The sequence below is a fragment of the Cervus canadensis genome, chromosome 20 (assembly GCF_019320065.1).
Source record: "Cervus canadensis isolate Bull #8, Minnesota chromosome 20, ASM1932006v1, whole genome shotgun sequence".
Taxonomy (NCBI): domain Eukaryota; kingdom Metazoa; phylum Chordata; class Mammalia; order Artiodactyla; family Cervidae; genus Cervus; species Cervus canadensis.
In genome coordinates, this window is record NC_057405.1 from 10088153 (window position 1) to 10110452 (window position 22300).

The 22300-nt window shown below is 35.3% G+C and overlaps 1 protein-coding gene across 1 annotated transcript in view; it reads left to right on the forward strand.

The window, feature by feature from the left end:
* UFL1 (UFM1 specific ligase 1) overlaps nucleotides 1–15726 on the forward strand; it is a 63773-nt gene extending 48047 nt beyond the window's left edge. Inside the window, exons 9-19 of the mRNA XM_043438980.1 lie at nucleotides 1231–1406; nucleotides 2031–2210; nucleotides 3930–4050; nucleotides 6346–6462; nucleotides 9297–9414; nucleotides 10451–10617; nucleotides 10698–10828; nucleotides 12070–12150; nucleotides 12465–12550; nucleotides 13043–13223; nucleotides 13850–15726. Of these exons, the coding sequence (XP_043294915.1) occupies nucleotides 1231–1406; nucleotides 2031–2210; nucleotides 3930–4050; nucleotides 6346–6462; nucleotides 9297–9414; nucleotides 10451–10617; nucleotides 10698–10828; nucleotides 12070–12150; nucleotides 12465–12550; nucleotides 13043–13223; nucleotides 13850–14068 (1577 nt within the window). The 3' untranslated portion in view covers nucleotides 14069–15726. The remainder of the gene's footprint in view (nucleotides 1–1230; nucleotides 1407–2030; nucleotides 2211–3929; nucleotides 4051–6345; nucleotides 6463–9296; nucleotides 9415–10450; nucleotides 10618–10697; nucleotides 10829–12069; nucleotides 12151–12464; nucleotides 12551–13042; nucleotides 13224–13849) is intronic.
* Nucleotides 15727–22300: the final 6574 nt, after the last annotated feature.

Sequence of the window (22300 nt, forward strand, 5' to 3'; positions counted from 1 at the left end):
AACTTCTGTTTCTGGGGTTCCATCATTTGGATGAAATACATTGATTGAATTTAATCATTAAAACAAGTAGTGCATGTGTGTGCGTATTAGTCACTCAGTCATGTCTGACTCTTTGCGACCCTATGCACTGTAGACGACCAGGCTCCTCTGTCCATGGGATTCTCCAGGCAAGAATACTGGAGTGGGTTGCCACTCCCTTCTCCAGGGGAATCTTCCCGACCCAGAGATCAAATCCAGGTCTCCTGCATTGCAGGCAGATTCTTTACTGCCTGAGCCACTAGAGAAACCCAAGAGATAAGTTACCTAAAAATAAGTAAATCTGTAAGTCATTAGCATTCAGTTTAAATGTGTGCTAGAATGAGTACTGGCTTGACTTATGTTTTCTTGACTTGACTTTCTATAATGTGCCTTTGCAGTTCTTCAACCAAGGAGTTGAATTGAAATTTTGTTGTAATTAATTTTCTTTTATTATTTGAGGACAGAGAGAGGTTGGTAGCTATCTCCAGTAACTTTAATGGCTGCACATTTAAGTCTTAAATATTTTACTTTTTATATACTAGATCTTTTACTAGTGTAAATTAGACTAGAAAATTGCTATCGTCAGTTGTCTGATAAAATATTTGAAAAATAAATTCCATTCCTTTAGCTAACTGTGATAAGCAAAATTTCAATTTTTGTTTCTCTAATCATTACATTCCTTTATCCTCAGTTCTGTTTTTATTGCCCTTTTGTCTTTTGTCCTCATCCTTCCTTTCAACTCCTCAGTTTAAGAGTAAAAGACAAAAAGCAGGATTAATCAAGTACTTGAACCAATTTATCTACAAATATGTTTAGCAATAAAAATTGGGGAGTGTAACATAGGGCCCCAGTGGCTCAGCAGTAAAGAATCTGCCTGCAGTGCAGGAGAATGTGGCAAGAGCAAGGGTTTGATCCCTGGGTTGGGAAGATCCCCTGGAGAAGGAAATGGCAACCCTCTCTAGTATTCTTGCTTGAAAAGTTCCATGGACAAAGAAGCCTGACAGGCACACTGCAGTCCATGGGGTCTCAAAGAGTCAGACATGGCACAAGGTAACATAACCAGGAAAGAGGCTGCGATATGTTTTACTCTTTAAAAATTCAATTAAAATACAGTGCATTCCCAAAGAATATAGATTTTGATAGAACTTAACATTTTCTAAGAATTCTAAGAGTGACTAACAATTCTATTCCAATCTTGTAATGTATTTCTAGAATTTGATGCTTTGTCCAGACTTGGAATCCCAGATGCTATGAGCTACATAAAGAAAAGATATAAGACTACACAGCTCTTGTTTTTGAAAGCAGCTTGTGTTGGTCAAGGACTTGTGGATCAGGTGGAAGCATCAGTAGAGGAAGCCATCAGCTCTGGAACATGGGTTGATACTGCAGTATGTTTTATCTTTTTCTTCTTAATTTTCCTTTAAGCCAAGGACAGCTGGTATTTCACTAGTATATGACCATTTTAAGAATTAGGATACAGCTCTCAGGAGGAATACTTTCATGGTTGGGGGAGGGAGAAGGGTATTACATTTTCAGATAGTAGAAAGAGCTAAGAAGAAATGTATTTTGGAGGCAAAGGTATCAAGAATTGAAGTTAGATTGTGAGTTTATGAGAGGAACAAAGTGTGACTTGTAGGTTTAGGGCCTGATCAACGGAATGGAAAGTGGGTCCATTGGTTAAGATGGGGGAACAATGGGGAAGGGAAGATGGGAGCCAAGTTCTGGGCACACCCGGAGGCACAAAACAAGTTTTGAACAGGACATGTTCAAGTTTGAGATGCCTACTTTTAGGTATGAGTCCAGGTAGGTTAGGGAAGCAGTAGGATATGTAATTTCAGAGTTCAGAGTGGTGATAAAATTAGAAATATAATTTGGGAGGTTGTTCAGCACATAGATGGTTCCAAAAACATTGAACTTAATGAGATCACTTAGGGAAAGCATATATGTTAACAAATGGTTGATCTGTATTATATTGCATTGATACTTTGTTTTCATTTTGTTTGTAATTCTAGCCTCTGCTACCCAGTTCCTTATCAGTTGAAGACGCTGCAATATTGCTTCAACATGTAATGAGAGCACTCAGCAAACAGGCTTCAGCTGTAGTCTTCAGCGATACTATTGTAGTCAGTGAAAAATTTATAAATGATTGTACAGACCTGTTCAGTGAACTGATGCACCAGAAAGCTGAAAAGGTATGCCAGATTTCCTTTCACCTACTGATTTAACAGTATTTTGACATTACAGTCATCTGATGACTTTTGAAAATAAGGTAAGCAGTATACCCAAAACTGAACACTGTTTCATACATTATTTTCCCTCCGTGCATCATTCCTTTTTATTTCCTCTCCTGGATTTGTTTTTCTCCTCCTTCATTCCCATCCGAACATAGAAGTTAGAACATAGGAAGCTGATTTTATAAATCGAAATCTTATCAATGAAATTATACACTTATGCCTGAGAGTATTGATTGAACATTAAAATCCGTAAAAATGATACCACTGGATTATATGCATAATACAGAGTGTATCTGTTTATCAATACACATTATATTTACTATATCTAGCAGAGCCTCATAATTTAACCTATTTAGTAGTTACCAGCCAGATAACTTACTGAGGAAAGAAATTGTTACCATCCAAATTGATTAGTTCCTCAGAGCAATGCTGTGGAAGTATTTAGAAGCAGAGGTCATACCATGTCTGCTTTAATGACTGTTGAATTCATTTTTCTGGTTAACAGCACCCCCATTATAAAGCCTGCTCACAAATAGGTAGAAAAAGGCCATTTATATCTCAGACTGTTAATAAATTCATGAGGGCTTATTAAGTATATAATTTGTGTTCATCTGTATTCCTTTTAAGCTCCTTAATTAGTCTTAAAAATGACATAACTTTTCTATATTTGGCCTGCAAACCAGCAGAGAGGAGTAAAAAGTACACTGGATTGATATCTGTAAACCTGAGTTCTAATTTCAGCTTGTTTACCCTGTAGGTGTTTGACAAATAGACCTCCAGTTTCCCCATCTTCAAAGAAAAGAATGGTGATGCCTATTCTTACAAGGATAAATGTGAATTGAGAAGTGATGAAAATAAAATGTCTGATACATGTTAGCTACCAGTTAGTAAATGACTATATTACTATTTTCATTTGTTACCTTTTACTGAACTACAGTTTAACACTATCATGTTTTTTTCTTGTTCTCCTCCCTCCAACCACAAAAATAAATTCAGGGGGAAAAGATTTCCTTTGTTTGAACTGTCATTTCAAATAAAATGACACTAAAACAAAATGATATAACATTTCATTGGAAAACTGAAAAGGAAATATTTTCAACAAGAAAATGTTTTTCACTGCAGATTTAGAACCATTTTCTGAACTTTGAAATAGTTCATTGTTTCTAACATAAATTTATAAAAAAGCAGAAATCAAGAATGAGTCCAGAGTGGGGAAAAGTTTACATGACTAAGTATGCAACTCATATGTGATCATTATTGTGGGAATGAAGATTTCATTATCTTTCTAGTAATCTCGGATATCCAAGTGGTACTGGACCAAGGAAGTCTTGAATGGAGAGGAAGAAAGGGTCATCTGTTAGGCAGTGGAAAAATTAGCCAATAACATTTAAAGAGGATTCCATCCAGTACTGTGTGACCAGTTAGTTGTTAAGTGATCAGGCATAGGATTTCTCATTACCTGGTGATAAATACAAAACATCAAGGACAACAAGGAAGGAGATTGATTTGGGGCAAGGACTAACAATCTGAGTGGCAGCTGAGACAAAGCTCTATAATTCTTAGCAGTGAAACCAAACAAAAAACAATTAGGATATGAGTATATAAACAAGTTTTATTTTATGCATTTTGTAATATTTTGTATCTTCACCTACAAAAAATAAGCATGTTTTATTTCAGGAAATGAAAAACAATCCTGTTCATTTAATCACTGAAGAAGATCTGAAACAAATCTCCGTTTTAGAAAGCATTAATACAAGTAAAAAGGATAAAAAAGATGAACGAAGGAGGAAAGCAACAGGTAACAAATTATTTAATAACATGGAAGTTTCAGATGAGTTTTCTTATTCATTGCAGTGAACTTTGTGTTTATCAGACCTTTAGGAAGGCCTTTTCTTTGTTTAATTCACCTGCTGATATTAACCAGATCTTTTGCTAATGAATTAACTTGATTATAAAAATGAAAATATTGATGGTTACTCTCTTATTTTGTGAGAATTAAGCTAGTTTCATGACCTCCTGTTCCCATTGCTCTTTAATGTTCCAGCCCTAGTAGCTTTCTTTTTTCTTTCTTGGTTCTCAGACTTTGCAAGTTTATGTTCACTTCTACCTGGAATGGTCACAGGAGTTCAAGTAACTGTTTCCTTCTTATCATCAAGAGCTCCCCTTGAAGCGTCCTGCCTCACAGAGGCCTCCCCAGCCACCACCCAGAATAGTGGGCAGCACTGTCAGTGTCCGTGTATTGTTCTCCTAGTGTTTTTCATCCCTTTTATCACTGGGATGTCCTTTATCATTTTGGAATCTTCTCCATCTCATTTATTGTTGTTTCCCTAATACTTAGAGCACTCCTTGGCATATTTTAAGTGCTCCATGAATATTTATTGAGTGAATGAATTTCCCGAGGGCCTGTTTTTATGTATTCTTTTAATTTAGAATCACTGGAAATTATCCTAGGTATCACTGGTATACTAGTAACTTGCACTGGGAAATTAACACATATTTTCCATACTTTTCGTCATTTGAAAAATTTTATTAGTGCTGTATCAAGGTTAAAAATATTAGATATTCAACGTATTTAATCAATAAATACAGCTATATTGACCATGCATTATAAAAACTTTATTTGCTGTGGAAGTTCACTACTTCAAGATTATTTTTCTCTTCAAAAATCTTTTTCTACAGAATCAATAATGGTATTTTGAAATTTCTCTATTCTAGGAACACTATATGGTAAACTGCTGTAATAAATCATAGTTTTCATAGCAATGCATATTTTGTTAATTGAAGATTTAAATCCACTTAATCAGTTGGTTGTACTTGGTATAACTAGTCCGTTTTAGATCCTCCTTAAAATTCAGGGTCATCTGGTGGTTTGTTCTGATAGTGCTGTTATAATAGTGTAATTACAGTTCATGGAATAATGTCAAACATATTTACCGTAAGAACTTTATTGCCAAATGTAAAAAACACATTCACTTTAAACTTTTGTTTTGAAAGTTGTGGTTTTCTATCATAAAAGCAATAGAACTTACGGAGTATGATAAAATCTAGGTGGCTCAGCTGATAAAGAATCTGCTTGCAATGTGGGAAACCTGGGTTCAATCCCTGGGTTGGGAATATCCCCTGGAGAAGGAAATGGCTATCCACTCCAGTATTCTGGCCTGGAGAATTCCATGGACTGTATAGTCCATGGGGCTGCAAAGAGTTGGACACAACTGAATGACTTTCAGTTCACTTTGACTTTAAGGGAATTCCACTTAGAGTTTAGAAAAAAAAAATATCTGTTTATATATATATCATTCTATTTAAAAACTGAATTTTTTTTTAAACTGAATCTTTTATGAAGAAATATATTTTCAATATTTTTCAATGTTATAATCCCATTATTTTATTTTGTTGAATAGATATTTTAAATGTACATATATAATAGAGAAATACCTCTAATTTTAGTCTGTTTCTTGGTTTGTATTTTTTAGTCTTTATTTAGCCAGTAGGTGATTGATAATTTTCCACTTAGCCAATTTATGGTCAACATTTATTGAGCACCTGTTATCTGTCCAGCATTGCCTTAACCCCTAGGATGTGAACATTAGTGAGAGAGGCTCCCTACTGTCAAGAAGTTCATTGTCTTTTTTAGGGTGGTGGGAGAGTCAGCATGTCCCCTGTAAACCTGGGGAATAATCTTTCAATCAAGAAGACAAAACCATGTTTGTGAGGTACTGGAATAGGGGCTGTTACTGAGGCTATGGTAACAGAGATAAGCAACTTAGGGCAATTTTGAGGAAGACAGAAGGAAGGTAAACGGATGGGTTTGGCCAGGAAAAAGTCAAAGCTTCAGAAATTAGATGTTATAGGGAGACTGCATTTAGAGTAGATAAGCTATCTAAGTGAGTTGCTTTAATTCAAATATTTCATCTTATTATTTATTAATTTTTATTGTTTGAATTTACAAAATATTTTAATAAATCACAACATTAAAAAGTGGCTAAAAGTTGTTCATTTGGCTTTTCTTTTTCTACTCTAAATATGACAATATAGTGTGATTATTTCTAAAAACAGTATTGGGTAATACTAACTAATATCCTTTTCCCACCAGAGGGCAGTGGAAGTGTGAGAGGAGGAGGTGGCGGCAATGCCAGAGAGTACAAAATTAAAAAAACCAAGAAGAAAGGAAGAAAAGATGACGATAGTGACGATGAGTCATCTCACACAGGTGTGTGGCTCATTTCATTTCTCCTTTGAATGTGTGTGATTTTTTTTAACTTACTTTCTTAAGATGCATACAGTGAGGTATCTGTGATTATGCAGGAAGTCCTTGCTTTGCAGTTTCAGTGGGCACAGTTTCACAGTTAAATACACCAGTACCCCAACAATGCAGTTCATATTTCAGTTACCAGGGTGGTGTACTAACTGAGTAATTACATAAAGTACAGACTTTGCTGCTGGCTCCTTAATCCACAGATCACAGAAATAACAGATGTGCATCATGATCTGTGACAGTCACATCACTTATGTCCAAGTTTTTCAGAGACTGATCATTGTGCGTCTCTTAACTTGCTTTATGCACTGAAAACAGCATGTAGTTGTGTTACCTTCTTGTCCCCCGGTGATAAATCCATGTGACATTTTACAAAAATGGATAATCAAGAGAGGAAATTGGCCAACAAATATGAATGTGTGGCAAAGGAAAGTGATACCACTGGAAATACGAATCAAGAATAAGTGGAGTTGTAGAAGAAATACCTGACTCTGGGAATGTTGAAGTTGCCTCTGTTCAAGAAACTTTAGCTGCACAGAGGAGCTTGGTAAAGGCACACTTGACGTAAAGAAGTGAAATGATTATGACAAAAAGGATAAAGATGTCTGTAGGGCATGAAGTTGACAAAAAAGCTTCACCTTAAAGGAATTCTCAGAAGTGTTTCACAGTGTTGAGAGGGCAAAGAATAAAATGTTGGAAGCTGATTGAGAGTTAAAAAGGGAATATGACAGCTTGCTCAGGCATAGAAAAGATGCTTGCTCTGTATTTTAAGTTACAGGATGAGAAGAAGGCAAGCAGTGTTCAAATTATTCTTGATAAGTTTTTTACAAAGAAAACATTTTCATTCTGTTTCTGATGCACTAAATTACAGTGTACTAAATTAGAATTATTAGTCTTATTTTTCATTTCCATATACATTCATAACCAGCAATAAGAACTTTGAATGTTTTCACAAACATTTTTAAAAGGTTACAGAACAATCATAAATTTTCCCATTGCAGTTTCAGCTTGCATAGATTTTTATGGTCTCCCAGCTTCCATGCAAAGCAAATTAGAAAATTTTATGAAAAGTGACTCTCTGCAAATTTAAGTTAAAAATAATTTTATCCATGTTTAATTTTTATGGTAACACCTAATTGGTTGGTTGCTTCTATCTAAGCAGAGGAACTAGATATATATGCATCTTTGTCTAGACTTTAGTTAGTATTTGGTATGGTTAAGTTAGCAAGACACACCTTACTTTGCTATTCTAAATAAAAGTACAATATTTTTTTTATGTTTGTTTTAAAAACAAATGAAACTATGATACCTCCCCTTCTCGTTTTCCCCAACACAAAGAGAAACTTGAAATGATGATTTGAGATTTTTTTTTAACCTCTTCCACAGAATTTATTATTTATCGGCTTGGGAAATATAAATATCAAGTGACAAGGTTGCAGATGTTAATACGTTACTACTTGTAATGGAACAATTGCTTAAGATCTGTCTAAAATATTCTAAAATAAAATAGGTACTGTTCTCAACATACATAAAGCAGTATTAATTAACAGAAAAGTATCTTAGAAACTGTGAACTTATTTTTAATTAGCATTAAGACTACTCTGTGTGAGTTCCTCAGAGGTTAAACAAGGAGTTAGGAGTGAAGGGTCATTTAAGAAAATACTTCTCTAAAATCTGTAGTCTTAAGTAATTGAGGCATTGTGATACTCCTTTTGTGTATAGTCTAGTAGGAGAGGAGCTATAAAAGAATTTTTTTAAAAGGCAATTTCAGTACTTTTGAAAAACTGTTTTGTTGTAATCTCAGAAATGGGGGATGCAGTTTGATTCTCATCTAAAATACATGCTCAACTCTGTATAAAAGATTACTAGAAGGAAATAATACAATTTAAAAACTAGTCAAATACCTACAGGAAGCAGACAGAAAAGTCAGATACTGTTTGATGTCAGAGAGCAGGAATAAATAGCAGAACTCAGGGGAAAAAAAAAGGATAGTACTTTCCTATCTATTCTAAACCTACAAGAAGTAGCTGTACTTAGATCTTGATGCATACTGAAAATTGATTTTTGAGCTATTCTATTTTTATCCCTAAGGTTTCACTTTTAGAGACAGTAACCTAATTTAGCTGGAAATAATCACTTTTTTATACTTTCACAATTAATTATGGAAATATTGTTAGCTTTCTTTGCAACCCATACTTTTCCAAGTAAGTGAGTAGGCATAACATTTCCTCAGTTAACAGTTATTTCCATTACATACAAATTTTCCTTGGCATAGAATTATTTTTGTGAGAGCAAAAATAATTATGGCTCTAAAGCTGTAGGTTTTTTCATCCATGCCTGTTGAAAAAGACAGTTTTTAGCTTCATTCTACTAGAATTGTGGTTCACTTGATTATAAGGATGATTTGATCTTTAGTAAATATTTATAAAGAAGGACAGTCTGCTCCGTATCCATTGTTCAACAAAAAAATTATCCTAAGATCTTAACAGTCCACTTGATTGTTCTGATTTCCAGATATTTGCATCATCCAAGTTAGATTAGGGGGGGAAATCATCATTACTATTTTTGATTGACATGTAGAAAACAAGTTAAAATGTTATTACTCAATGCCACTATATATTCTATTTTCATTGCTTATTGCTATTTGACATGGGCAATTTTTGGTGACAGAAGTTAACATTAGAGACTTTATGATCAGCAATGAATAAATTACTATCTTATTAAATATATTATTTGCTTGTAGGTTGCTTATTTTTGTTGTTTTTTCCTGTGGCTCATTTTTATTACAGGAAAGAAGAAACCAGAGATTACTTTTATGTTCCAGGATGAGATTGAGGATTTTTTAAGAAAACACTTACAAGATGCCCCTGAGGAGTTTATTTCTGAGCTTGCAGAGTATTTAATAAAGCAAGTATATGTTTTTTGTTTTATGGTAGAAATTTAGTGAGTTATTAAAATTTTCACAACCTCATAGAAAACATATAGGTGTTTTGTTTTCAGAACTTCAAATTTACAGTCACAAATTCCAGATTTTGTTTGCTTATAGAAGTAGTTCAACAAATATTTAAGTGTGCTGGGCAAGGCAGTGCCGAAAATACAGAGCAGGAATGTGGAGGCGGTCTCATCTCCTTCTCTCTTCCAACCCTAGTTGGAAGAAAAACAACATTGCATGAAAAGTAACATCTAAAATGAAAAGATTATTCTCTGTCAAACAGAAGATAAACAGTGCACTTTTACAGAGAAAATAAAGTAACAAACTGCCCTCAAAGAGAATAAATTTAGACAGCACTACCTTATAAATGAGCCAGGCTAAATTTATTTTTATACAGAAATAAATCGTATGTAACGACTATCCCTGACTACCATGACGTTTTCCCACAAGTTAGTCCGTGTGTGTAAGCTTCTCTAAACGCAATCCAGGAGCCCAGTGCCTCTAACTTTTTGAATTTAGAAATAGAGCTTTTGTAGTCAAATTTTTTAAAATCTAAATGAATGCTCTTGTGCATAAAAGTTACTATTAATCATTTGCCACTAGATTTTAAAAGTCTATTCTGTGTTTAGCATAAGGATTTTTTAAAATACAGATCTTTTTATAGTACTTTAGAAATCAAGAGTTTAAGTTATAAGTTATTACTCCTGAGGATGGGAAACAAATTTACAATCTGCTGTATTTATACCAGATTACCTAATTTAAAAAGCTGCTCTGAACTGAATTTGAATTGAAGCTTTTGTTAAAAGTTTTTCTCGTTGTCTTTAGTGCAATAAATTTGATTACTTTATAACTTCAAATTAATTATTCTCAATTTTAATTTCTGGAATTAGAGGAAAAATTCTTGTGAACCATTCTCCAAATCTTTAAAGCCTTATTTCCACAGAAGCAAATTTCTTATTTACATAAGCCCAGTGCATTTTAATGAACTAAATATATTTATCTTATTCATAGACCTTTAAATAAAAATTACCTCGAAGTGGTACATTCAGTTTACATGTCTTCAACTTCTTCGGCCTCTGGAACTGGTAGAAAGCGCACGATCAAGGACTTACAAGAAGAGGTTTCAAACCTTTACAATAATATTCGATTATTTGAAAAAGGGATGAAGTTCTTTACAGGTATTATACTTAATAGTGTTTTTTCATTGATTCTCAGTTGTTCTTGGACATTCATTTTAATAAAGCATTTTTTTTTCCAGATGATACCCAGGCTGCTCTTACCAAACACCTGCTGAAAACAGTGTGTACTGATATCACTAATCTCATTTTCAACTTCTTAGCTTCGGACTTAATGATGGCAGTAGATGATCCTGCAGCCATTACCAGTGACGTAAGTTAGTGTTTTTCTTGTCACTCTTGATGTGCTTGGACTTCAAAGCAAAACGCATTTTATTTTCTCACATCCTAAAAGGAAAATGAAATTCAGGAAGGAGTTTTTAGAAATCTGTCAGATTTTTAGTTCAGGTTTACTACACTGTATATACAATTGCTACCAGGATTGGTAATATGACCAGTCTATTAACAGTACTAATAAAAGGAAATACTAGTCATTGTGTCTGGAAATGCCTGTAATAAATATGATAGCATGCATACTTGGCCTTCTACTTCCTATTAGCATGTAGAAAGCAACAGGAGAGCATCATCTCTTTAAAAAAGATAAATAAATAAGCTCTTGGGCTTCCCAGGTGGCACAGTGCTCAAGAATCCATCCACCTGCTAGTGCACGATCCAGTTCAGTCGCCCAGGCATGTCTGACTCTCTGCGACCCCATCAACCGCAGCACGCCAGGCCTCCCTGTCCATCACCAACTCCCTGAGTTCACCCATGTCCATCGAGTCAGTGATGCCATCCAACCATCTCATCCTCTGCCATCCACTTCTCCTCCTGCCTTCAGTCTTTCCCAGCATCAGGTGGCCAAAGTCTTAGAGTTTCAGCTTCAACATCAGTCCTTCCAAAGAACATTCAGGGCTGATTTCCTTTAGGATGGACCAGTTGGATCTCCTTGCAGTCCAAGGGACTCTCAAGGTCTTCTCCAACACCACAGTTCAGAAGCATCGATTCTTCGGTGCTCAGCTTTCTTCACAGTCCAACTCTCACATCCATACATGACTACTGAAAAAATCATAGCCTTGACTAGACAGACCTTTGTTGACAAAGTAATGTCTCTGCTTTTCAATACACTGTCTAGGTTGGTCATCACTTTCCTTCCAAGGAGTAAGCGTCTTTTTGTTTCATGGCTGCAGTCACCATCTGCAGTGACTTTGGAGCCCCCAAAAATAAAGTCAGCCACTGTTTCTCCATCTATTTGCCATGATCTTAGTTTTCTGAATGTTGAGCTTTAAGCCAGCTTTTTCACTCTCCTCTTTCACTTTCATCAAGAGGCTCTTTAGTTCTTCACTTTCTGCCATAAGGGTTGTGCCATCTGCATATCTGAGGTTATTGATATTTCTCCCAGCAGTCTTGATTCCAGCTTGTGCTTCTTCCAGCCCAGCATTTCTCATGATGTCCTCTGTATCTTTGACATGTGGTGAATATACAATCCCAAAGGATTTTTTTTTTTTTGCCCTATAGGTAAGAAAAAAAATTCTAAGTAAGTTATCAGAAGAAACAAAAGTGGCTCTCACCAAACTCCACAGCTCTCTGAATGAAAAGGTAAATAAAGTTTTACTGTGTTTAGATACTTGAGCTAGAATTTGTGATCTTTGAATAGATTTTTATCAAAATAACTGAAAACTAAATTTAAAACTATTAATCCTACACTCAAGACATCTCTTTGGAGGGTGAAGAAAGAGACAAAGCTGGGGACACTTTACTGTCTAGTCCTAAATCACAGTTTCAAATCTAATGACAAAATGACCTTTTTAAAAATTGTATTCAGGGTATAAAATTATAAAACAGTATTACATGACTGCTTTTCTTTAGGCGACTGTTTATAAAAGTAAATAATGGTTTAAACACCTTTCCAGAGCATAGAAGACTTTCTTGGTTGTCTGGATTCTGCAGCAGAAGCTTGTGATATTATGTTGAAGAAGGGAGACAAAAAAAGAGAAAGGTAACACTGAATTAACGTCTTAAATTGGAGTCTCACTGTCTGAATCCTGCAGACAGAACTGTTGTATCTAAATGACTGTAGACCTTCAAACGTAGTCAGTCTTCATATCCTTAGGTGTCCCTCTCTGACCCAATGGAATAAGGTATCAGAGTTCTTAATCCCATAGCTGATCAAGCCTAGGAATTAATAATTCTTATTAGCCTTAAGACCTTCTTTATGGGAAGCCTTATTTAAACCAGTGCACTTCTGTTTGATACCCAACAATTCAAAATAAAAAACATACTTTGAGAATCCCTGATGTATAGTTTCTCTATCATTTTTTAGCATACTAGTTTATCCATGCTGTTCAGAACTATGTGTCTGTTGCGTAAAAGGTCCCTTAAATTGTTTATGAAGCTAGATAAACTGGGAAAGCTAAGAAGGGAAGAACTGAAATTGGTGAGAACTTGTTAGAATATGATAACGCGCTTGTGTTACTTTCTTTTTGTTTAGGCAGGTACTGTTTCAGCATCGGCAAGCACTGGTTGAACAGCTAAAAGTCACAGAAGACCCTGCTCTTATTCTGCATCTCACATCGGTTCTGTTGTTTCAGTTCTCAACCCATAGCATGCTCCATGCACCTGGAAGATGTGTCCCCCAGATCATTGCTTTTCTGAATAGTAAAATTCCAGAGGTATTATATTTTCAGTCTACTTGAAACTTTTAAAACTTTTAGATTCTGAATATTTTGAGTGGATAGATGTGAATCTAATACACAGAACATATTAACATCATGTTTCTGCTTCCTAGAATGGGAACAGTAAAGGAGGAGATTGATTTTTAAAACTCAGACTAGTTCAGGAATCTTTCAGGATCCTTTAAGATCTATGGTAAAGAATATTCTAAATTTAGAAATTAAGTTTTTGGAAGTGATATAATAATGTCAGTCTTCCATTTCAGTTTATGCAGGTTTAACCTGTCCTTCAAGGATCAGCTCAAAAAGTCTTACCCAACACATGGTTCTTCTGAGGGACTTCTCAGCTAAAAAGCAAACTGGCTTCTTTGAACTCTCATGTCACTTTATCTTTGGTGAGAGAACCCAGCTCAGTAAACTTACATTAAAATTATATGTATTCATGTCTTATCTCCACCAAACTACCTCTTTGAGAGCAAGGACCTTGCTAGATTCAGCTTTCTACTTCTATGACCAGTAATTTGTAAAGATGAAGACCTGCAGTATATAATGGTTGAATGCATCTTACTTTGTCCCACAGAAAATTAAATCATGTTTGTTAACTTTCCTCTCCTTTCTGTTCACAGGATCAACATACTCTTTTAGTAAAGTATCAAGGTTTGGTTGTAAAGCATTTAGTCAGTCAAAATAAGAAGACTGGGCAGGGAGAAGATCCCTCGAGTGATGAATTAGACAAAGAACAAGAGGATATCATTAATACAACTCGTAAAGAACTTCAGGAGCTTTCCTCGTCCATTAAAGACCTTGTTTTCAAATCTAGGAAGTCATCAGTGACAGAAGAGTAATGATTTTAATTTACTTAATGTTGTCATACAGTAAATGTTTCCCCCCAAAGTTAAAGGTGAGTGGTTACCAAAAAAAAAAAAAAAATGCTCATTTCACAGTCCAGAATCCCCCTAATAGCATCTCCCACACCCACAATTCAGTTAAAACAGTAGCATTGTATTCATTGTAAGTTTAAAAAAATGTAAGTTTTTGTAAATTGGGCTCTCCATGGAAAGTTTTTTTTTCACATTCTAAAAATTATACATTTCAAGTTTATTTTCTTCCTAGAAGCTGAATGAAAAATAAATTTTCTGATATCTTTTATCTCTAGGAAAGGACTCATTTGTTGTGTTACTAGATTTCAATTTACATAGAAACTTAAAATGTGGTCAGTGTGTTTTAAAGAAAGGAAAAAAACCTTTGGTGTCAAAATGAAAATAGTGTATTTTTCTTTAAAATTAATAGAGAATGCTTCAAACCTAAAATACAGAAGTTTGCCAGCTATTGTTCTTGTTTTATTACTAAGCCCTTGCTCTTATTCCTGGCAGATAGAGGGCCTCTCGTTTCCCCCACAGGAGTGAACTTCTGCGAGACTGGGGCTTCAGGGATGTGTTTACAGAGACAGAATGCCTGAGGGCCCCATGCGTTTCTATGCTCTATTCTCAAGTAAGATGCTGACAAGAGTGAGAGAAAAAGGGTAATTTACTTATAAGTGTTACATCACATTTACTAAAAATGTAATACAGATACTTTTCTATAACCCAGTTTGCATTTCTGATTTCATTTTTCATAGCAGTAGACACTGTCACCTAATACTTTGTTGTAGGGGATCTATAATGCATTTAAATCATTGGAACTTTTTTTTTCAAAAATAGAAACTTATTAAGAAATAGGTATTCTTAATTTGTAAAGATTAGCAATTAAAAGACTAAAGGAAAATAGTTCCTTGGAGTAATAATTTTAATCAAATGAGTTTTAAGCAACAACTTATTGTGTATAAAAAAGGAATTTAATTATTTAAAATATAGTAAATAAAATGTCAAATATTTTTAAAAATACTATTTTATATTATTCCTTATATGGCATTTAAAACAATGTTTTAAAATGTTTGACTACAAAGATCAGTCTACCTCTACCCTAATTCTAGACAAAGTATTAACATTGACTGAAAGAAATTAATATAATTTGCTAAGCAATGTCAAAGTTGATAGGAATATAACATAAATTTTAAAATATTGCCACTGGTAATTTTCTATTAATGTATTTTCATAAGGAAGGGCAAAGGAAGAAAAATGACAAATCCTCTGTGACCACAAACTCCGCTTCAGCTTCCAGAATACACCCAACCTAATTTTTTATTCAGTGCTTGTTTAAGGATCTTATTACTTAGGTTTCAAGAGATACCAAAGTAATCCACATTTAAGTCAAAGTATCAGACAATGAAACAAAAAGCCATTCTTATTTTGTTGCATTAAACTGTCATTAAATTTTTTCTTTTATCAAAATGGTTATTTTTCCACAGTAAATAAGCAGTTTTTAATTATTTTTGTAAATAAAATTAGTTGATTTTGTATGTAAAAATCTAATTTCATTAATAAAATAACTGTTAAATGTTTACTGTGCTCTTAATGGGCAGATTTAAGAATGTTATTTAGAATAAAGTTCTCTTTCTATTAAATTTTATGCACTTTGAATCTTCTGATTACTAGGATCAATGTATATGTGTGATATAAATACATTTTTAAATTTTTATCCTGAATATTTTTAGAGGATTTTATTATGTTTGTACACAAAAGTAGTTCCATAGTCCTCTGTTTCTTTCATTCCTTGCAAGTTTGCCATTCATGAACCTTTTCACCTTAATAAGTCATTTTCAGTTACCTGGATTTCAGCAAATGTATAGCTAAACTTTTATCTGCTATTAGTACTTCTTACTATTGCACATAATGGCAGGGATATTTGAATAATATGCTCAGGTATTTATGTTCATATGTTCTATCTCCAGACCATTTGTTTTTGAATAGTCAAAGGAAACTCATTTCTGACCGTCAGAAAGAGTCAGTGAACAGTGGCTTATCTTCATCAAAAATCAGTGTATTTCCCAAAAAGACCTTAACACGAAATTAGAAAAATAAGTGTAGAAGTTGCTTAACCTGAATGTAGACCCATCTTGAACTTTTTGGAGAATGTACTTTAGTCAGACAATGAAGCACCAAGGGTGAATTCAAAGTGCAGCAGTAATTTGAAGTAGTGTGTCTATACAGTGAAAAGAAACAGTTCATTCCTTCCTCAGAAATGCCACTTGACCCACAGCCAAATGGGATTTTTTTTCTATCAAGAACTAACTTACGTGAGTTGGGTAGGGGTGGGGAAAATGGAAGTGTTGCTGTCTTTGACTAATACCAATGAAGCCTTTGACCCCAATGTACACAGTATATAAGGAAAATGAAAGAAACACATTTATAAATTCTGGCATGTACATTTTCCATAAAATCTGGGAGCACTATTAAAGTTATGGCTATTAAAATAGCCTACAGATTCACTCAAGTTGTTCCCCTCTGAAGGCCACACTAAGCAAAGAGGGGAATAAATAGAACCCAGGACTCCACAGCAATGGAAGAAAAAGAAATAAAAGGAATCCAAAGTGGAAAAGAAGTAAAACTGTCCCTATTTGCAGATGACATGATACTATACATAGAAAATCCTGAGGATTCTACGAGAAAACTACTAGGGCTCACCAGTGAATTCAGTCAAGTTGCAGGATACAAAATAAATATATAGAAATCCATTACATTTCTATACACTAACAATGAAATTTTAGAAATAAATTAAGGAAACCCATATAAAGAATAGGATACCTAGGAATAAACTTAACTACAAAAGACCTGTACTCAGAAAACTCTTTTAAGATGCTGATAAAAGAAATTCAAGCCCACACAGATGGAGAGAGATTACCATGTGCTTGGATTAAAAGAGTCAATATTGTTAAAATAACCATACTACTCAAGGCATTTTACAGATCCAGTGTAATCCCTATCAAATTACCAATTATATTTTTCACAGAACTGGAACAGAAAAATTTTTAATTGTATGGAAACACAAAAGACCTCAAATAGCCAAAACAGTCTCGAGAAAGAGCTGGAAGAACCTGGCTCCCCGGCTTAAGAATATAAAGTCACAGTAATCAAATGAGTATGATGCTGACATGGAAACACACACACAGATCAGTGGAGCAGAAGAGAGTCCAGAAACAAGCCCAAGTGTTTAAGGTGAATTATCTACAGCAAAGGAGGAAAAAATATACAGTGGAAAAAAGACAGTCTCTTCAATAAGTGGTGCTGGAAAAACTGGACAGCTGCACGTACAAGAATGAAATCACAGTGTTCTCTAACACCATATTAAAAAAATAGACTATAAAGACCTAAATGTAAGACTAGATACTATAAAACTTGCAGAGGAAAATACAGAAAACTATCATATAAATTGTAACTTTTTATTTATCTCCTAGAGTAATGTAAAGGAAAACTAAAGTTTTAAAATGGGACCTAGTTAAACTTAAGAGCCTTGCACAGCAAGAGAAACCACAAAATGGAAAGACAACCCTCAAAAGGTAGAATGTATTTACAAATGATGTGACTGATAAGGGATTCATTTCCAAAATATACAAACATACAACTCAATAACAAAGCAATTAAAAAATGGGCAATACATCTAAATAGACATTCCTCCAAAGAAAATATACAGATAGTCAATGGGTATTTGAAAAGATGCTCAACATCATAATTATTGGGAAAACGCAAAGCAAAATACAATGAGCTGTATCACCACACACTGGTCAGAATGGCCATCAAAAAGTCTATAAACAATGCTCAAGAGGGTATGGAGAAAAAGAAAACCTCCTACACTGTGGAAATATACATTGATGCAGCCACCATTGAGCACAGTATGGAGGTTTCTTAAATACTAAAGACGGAGTTGCCATATGATCTAACAGTCCACTCCTGGGCACATACCCAGGAAAAGCAAAAACTAATTTGAAATGATACATGCACCCCGTGTTCACAGCAGCACTACTTACAGTAGCCAGGACATGAAAGAAGCCTGTAAATGCCCATCAAAAGATACATGGAGAGAGGTGTGGCATATATATTATACAAAGATATATAGTATATTGGGCTTCCCTTGTGGCTCAGCTGGTAAAGAATCCACCTGGGTTCAATCCCTGGGTTGGGAAGATCCCCTGGAGAAAGAAAGGCTACCCACTCCAATATTCTGGCCTGGAGAATTCCATGGACTGTAGTCCATGGGGTTGCAAAGAGACACAACTGAGCAACTTTCACTTTTCATATAGGTTGCACTCTCTTTCTTGCTTCTGCTTGAGCTCAGTCTCCGGTACTGCCGTGTAGACTGAGTGAAGTAGAACCAAGAAAGAACCGTTGCTTGACCGCAAATTTTTGGAGGTCTTGTGAGGTCAAACAAGACCAAAAAAAAAAAAGAAAAAAAAAATAAAAAAGAATGAAATAATGCCATTTGCAACAATACGGATGGGCCTAGAGCTTCATACTAAGTGAATCAAGTCAGAGAGACACGGTATCACATAGAATCTAAAAAAATGCATGCATACTATGTCACTTCAGTCGAGTCTGACTCTTTGTGACCCCGTGGACTGTGGCCCTCTCAGCTCCTCTGTCCATGGGATTCTCCAGGCAAGAATACTGAAGTGTGTTGCCATTTCCTCCTCCAGGGGATCTTTCCAACCCAGGGATCAAACCCAAGTCTCATGTCTCCTGCATTGGCAGTTCGGTTCTTTACCACTAGCACCACCTAGGAAGCCCATGTAAGTGAACTTATTTACAAAACAGAAATAGACTCACAGACATAGAAACTTATGGTTACCAGAGGAGACAGCAGTGGGTAGAGGAGAGATAAGTTAGGAGTTTGGGATAAAATAGATAATAAAGGCCTACTGTATATAGCACAGGAAACTATATTCAATATCCTATAATAACCAATAATGGGGGAAGATCTGAAAAGTACATGTGTGTGTGTGTGTGTTTTAGTGTTAGTCGCTCAGTTGTGTCCAACTATTTGTGACCCCATGGACTGTACAGCCCGCCAGGCTTCTCTGTTCATGAGATTTTCCAGGCAAGGATACTAGAGTGGGTTGCCATTTCCTTCTCCAGGGGATCTTCCTGACCCAAGGATCAAACCTGGGTTTTTTGCATTGCAGGCAGATTCTGTACCATCTGAGCCACCAGGGAAGTGTCTGTGTGTGTATACACATATATGTATGTGTGTGTGTGTGTATGATTAAAAAGTCACTTTGCTATATATCTGAAACATGGTAAATCAACTATAAATAAAAAAAAAAAATAGAACCCAGGTCAGACTTTTTCCAAACCATTAAGAAAGCAAGCCTGACTTTTGGACCTTTAAAAACTGTTTATTCCATTTACATCACACACAAAAAGAAGGAACAACTACATTAAACAGGTATTAAATTTTTTAAAGTTCCCAATGTTGTGTTTTATCTGTTTTACCAGGCTTGTCCTTATTTGCACCTCTATTCCTCTTCAATGATTAGTAGTAAGACTTAACCTGGATGTGTGTTTGAAGAGCAGGAAGGAAGGGATTATATTGGGGTGTGAGGGAGGAAAGGAAGGACATGGCGAGTTTCAATCCTTGGCTCAATAATCTCCTGGATCCTGTGAGACAACTAAGTACAAAGAATAAGAATACAAATCTTAAAAATGTGTCTTGCTTTCAAGGTGATGGCAAGAATCAACAGTTGTAGTTCAATACAGTGTTTGGAGAGCAGCAAGCAGAGGATGTAATGGGAGAAGGAAGTCAAACTCGTGCACTGCAGGGAGGGCTACTGAACCAGCTGGAGGCGACCCTCAAGAAAAGTAGGACTAGCCTGGTAAGGGCATTTCTGGGCAGAGGAAAGGAGATTCCAGACTACTAAGATAATATGAAATGAGAAGTGTTGGAATCCCTTAAGTATGAGAAATATGAAAAATGATTTGGGAAGTAGTGTAAGATGAAGCAGGAGAGACTAGAGAAGAAGGAATCACAAAATGGCTTACATGCTAAGCTGAGAAGTTAGCCATTCTCCTAAAAGCAAGAGATTGCCTTTAAAGATAACCAGGGAAGTGAGGTGATTGTCTTTTAAAAAGATCATCCATTCTGAAAGGCAGTTTGACAGTTTGCCAACATCCTTTAAAATGTATCTATTATTTGTGAGATCAGTGTCTCCTGAGAAGGAAAATGTGAACTTAAAAACGTGTACAAATCTTTCTCCCCCAGCCTCTGATAGAAGAGAAATGTGGATGATACCTCTCTCAAGGAAAGGAGGCAGTCTTTCACCAAAGAAAAGTCCTTTCTCTGACCAGTCAAGCTAAGACAAAATCCCCACAGGTTTTCTCCTGTGTTTATTATTCATTAAAAAGAAGAAAAAATCATTTCAGCAAATTGTTTTCCTACTGAACTGTCTTTACTTACTAGTAAAGTGCAGCCTTAAACTAAATGTTTAAGTTTAAATTAATGAACTTAGAGTATTCTGGTTTTTTTTCTTCCCTGTTTCCCACCAGAATCTAAGTCTTGTGAGTCATAAATTATAAATGCTCAGGCTAAGTTTTGGTGTTGAAGAAAACAGATCATAGAGAAAAAAGAGGAAGCATTATTCCACCACATACTTCATTATGTTGCAGCCATTATTTGCAGCCACTTCAAAAATATTTGATTTGGAAAATCATTCACAGTATATCAAGTAAAAAAGATATATGCAGTGTGGTTTTGATTTTCTTATTAAACATATTTAACTATAACTGTAAGCATTTGCATGAAAATATTTACATAAACATTTCCTTGTATAGCTACATGTATGCATACAGAATATTTCAAAGATATCTGAGTGATGAATTGTGACTGTCTCTTGAATTGCAAGTCATTTTAAACAATTTTTTTCATTATTTCAGATTTCTGCAAGAAGCATGTATTTTATAATTCAATAAACATATCTTTAAATATTGTTTTATAGTGATACAAAGAAATTGCAGAAGGGGACTAGACTGAGGCAGATGCCAAATGTTTTATGACTGATAACAACTATCCAAGTGAGAAATGTGAGGGCCAGAATGCAGGGATAATGACAAATCTAGGAAATATTTAACAAAGAACCACCAGAAGTTGCGGATGGGGATGAATGATGGGGATGGTGGAGACCAACAGGAAAGTGAGAAGTCCAGGGTATGATGGGTTAGGTGATTGTGCCATGTCCTGAGACAGGAAATACAGCAGACCTCATCTGTACCGTGGGAGGTGGGGAAAAGATGAAGGTGTTTGCTTGGGACTGCTGAGTTTGGGATGCCTAGGGACCTCTGTGCAAAGACAGCGAAGAGACAACAGGAGACAGGCCTAGAACCATAGAGAGCAACACCAGCTGAGAAGACAGGATTAGGAGTCATAATATATTGTTAATTGTTTTTATGAGAAAACCCGTGGAGAGTGTAGAGAAGCATTCTGAACTGAGAATGAAGTTCTAGGGAAGGGTGAGGTGAATAAAGGGAGAGGAAGTTGAAGATGCTAAGCCCAAGGAGAAAATTAGGAGAGAATAACTTAGTGAAACCAAGGGGAGAGAGCTTCAAAAAGAAATGGACATGGCAGAGATGAGAAATTTCAGGTAAGATTAAAGACAGGAGTGTTAACTAAGATATTTTATGGGCTTAATGGAGCTATGTGGAATAGTTTGAGAATGGAACAGGAGGATCTCAGGTTGGATGCGTGAATGTAGATGAGCCTCTCAGGAAAACACGGGGCCACTAAAGGGGGTTCCATAACTTTATGGGGACATAGGCGACTTTATAACTCCTAGATTCCACTTCCTCACCTTTAAAAGGAGAAAATTAATGCCGGTCTATCCGTGGCGTCATGAGAATTAAAAGCTACTACTAATAATAGATTTTATGTTAGATTGAATGTTTTATAATAGTTTGAATGTTCTCGTGTCCTTTCACTGAATCAATTTGTTGCTGCTCATCACAGTGTTTTCATTTTCATAATATCTTTATCATCAAAGTCAGGTGAATAACAAGGCACTGAGTTGATTGCCTTTATATATTTCCCTAGCTCAAGTCTCTTGATTGTATGTAACTGAGTTTGACCTCAGAAAATATTAACATATTTCTTTGGCACCTGGAACAGGGACAGTTCAAGTTTGGTCTGGGAATAGATGGAGTTAAAGCAGAACATTT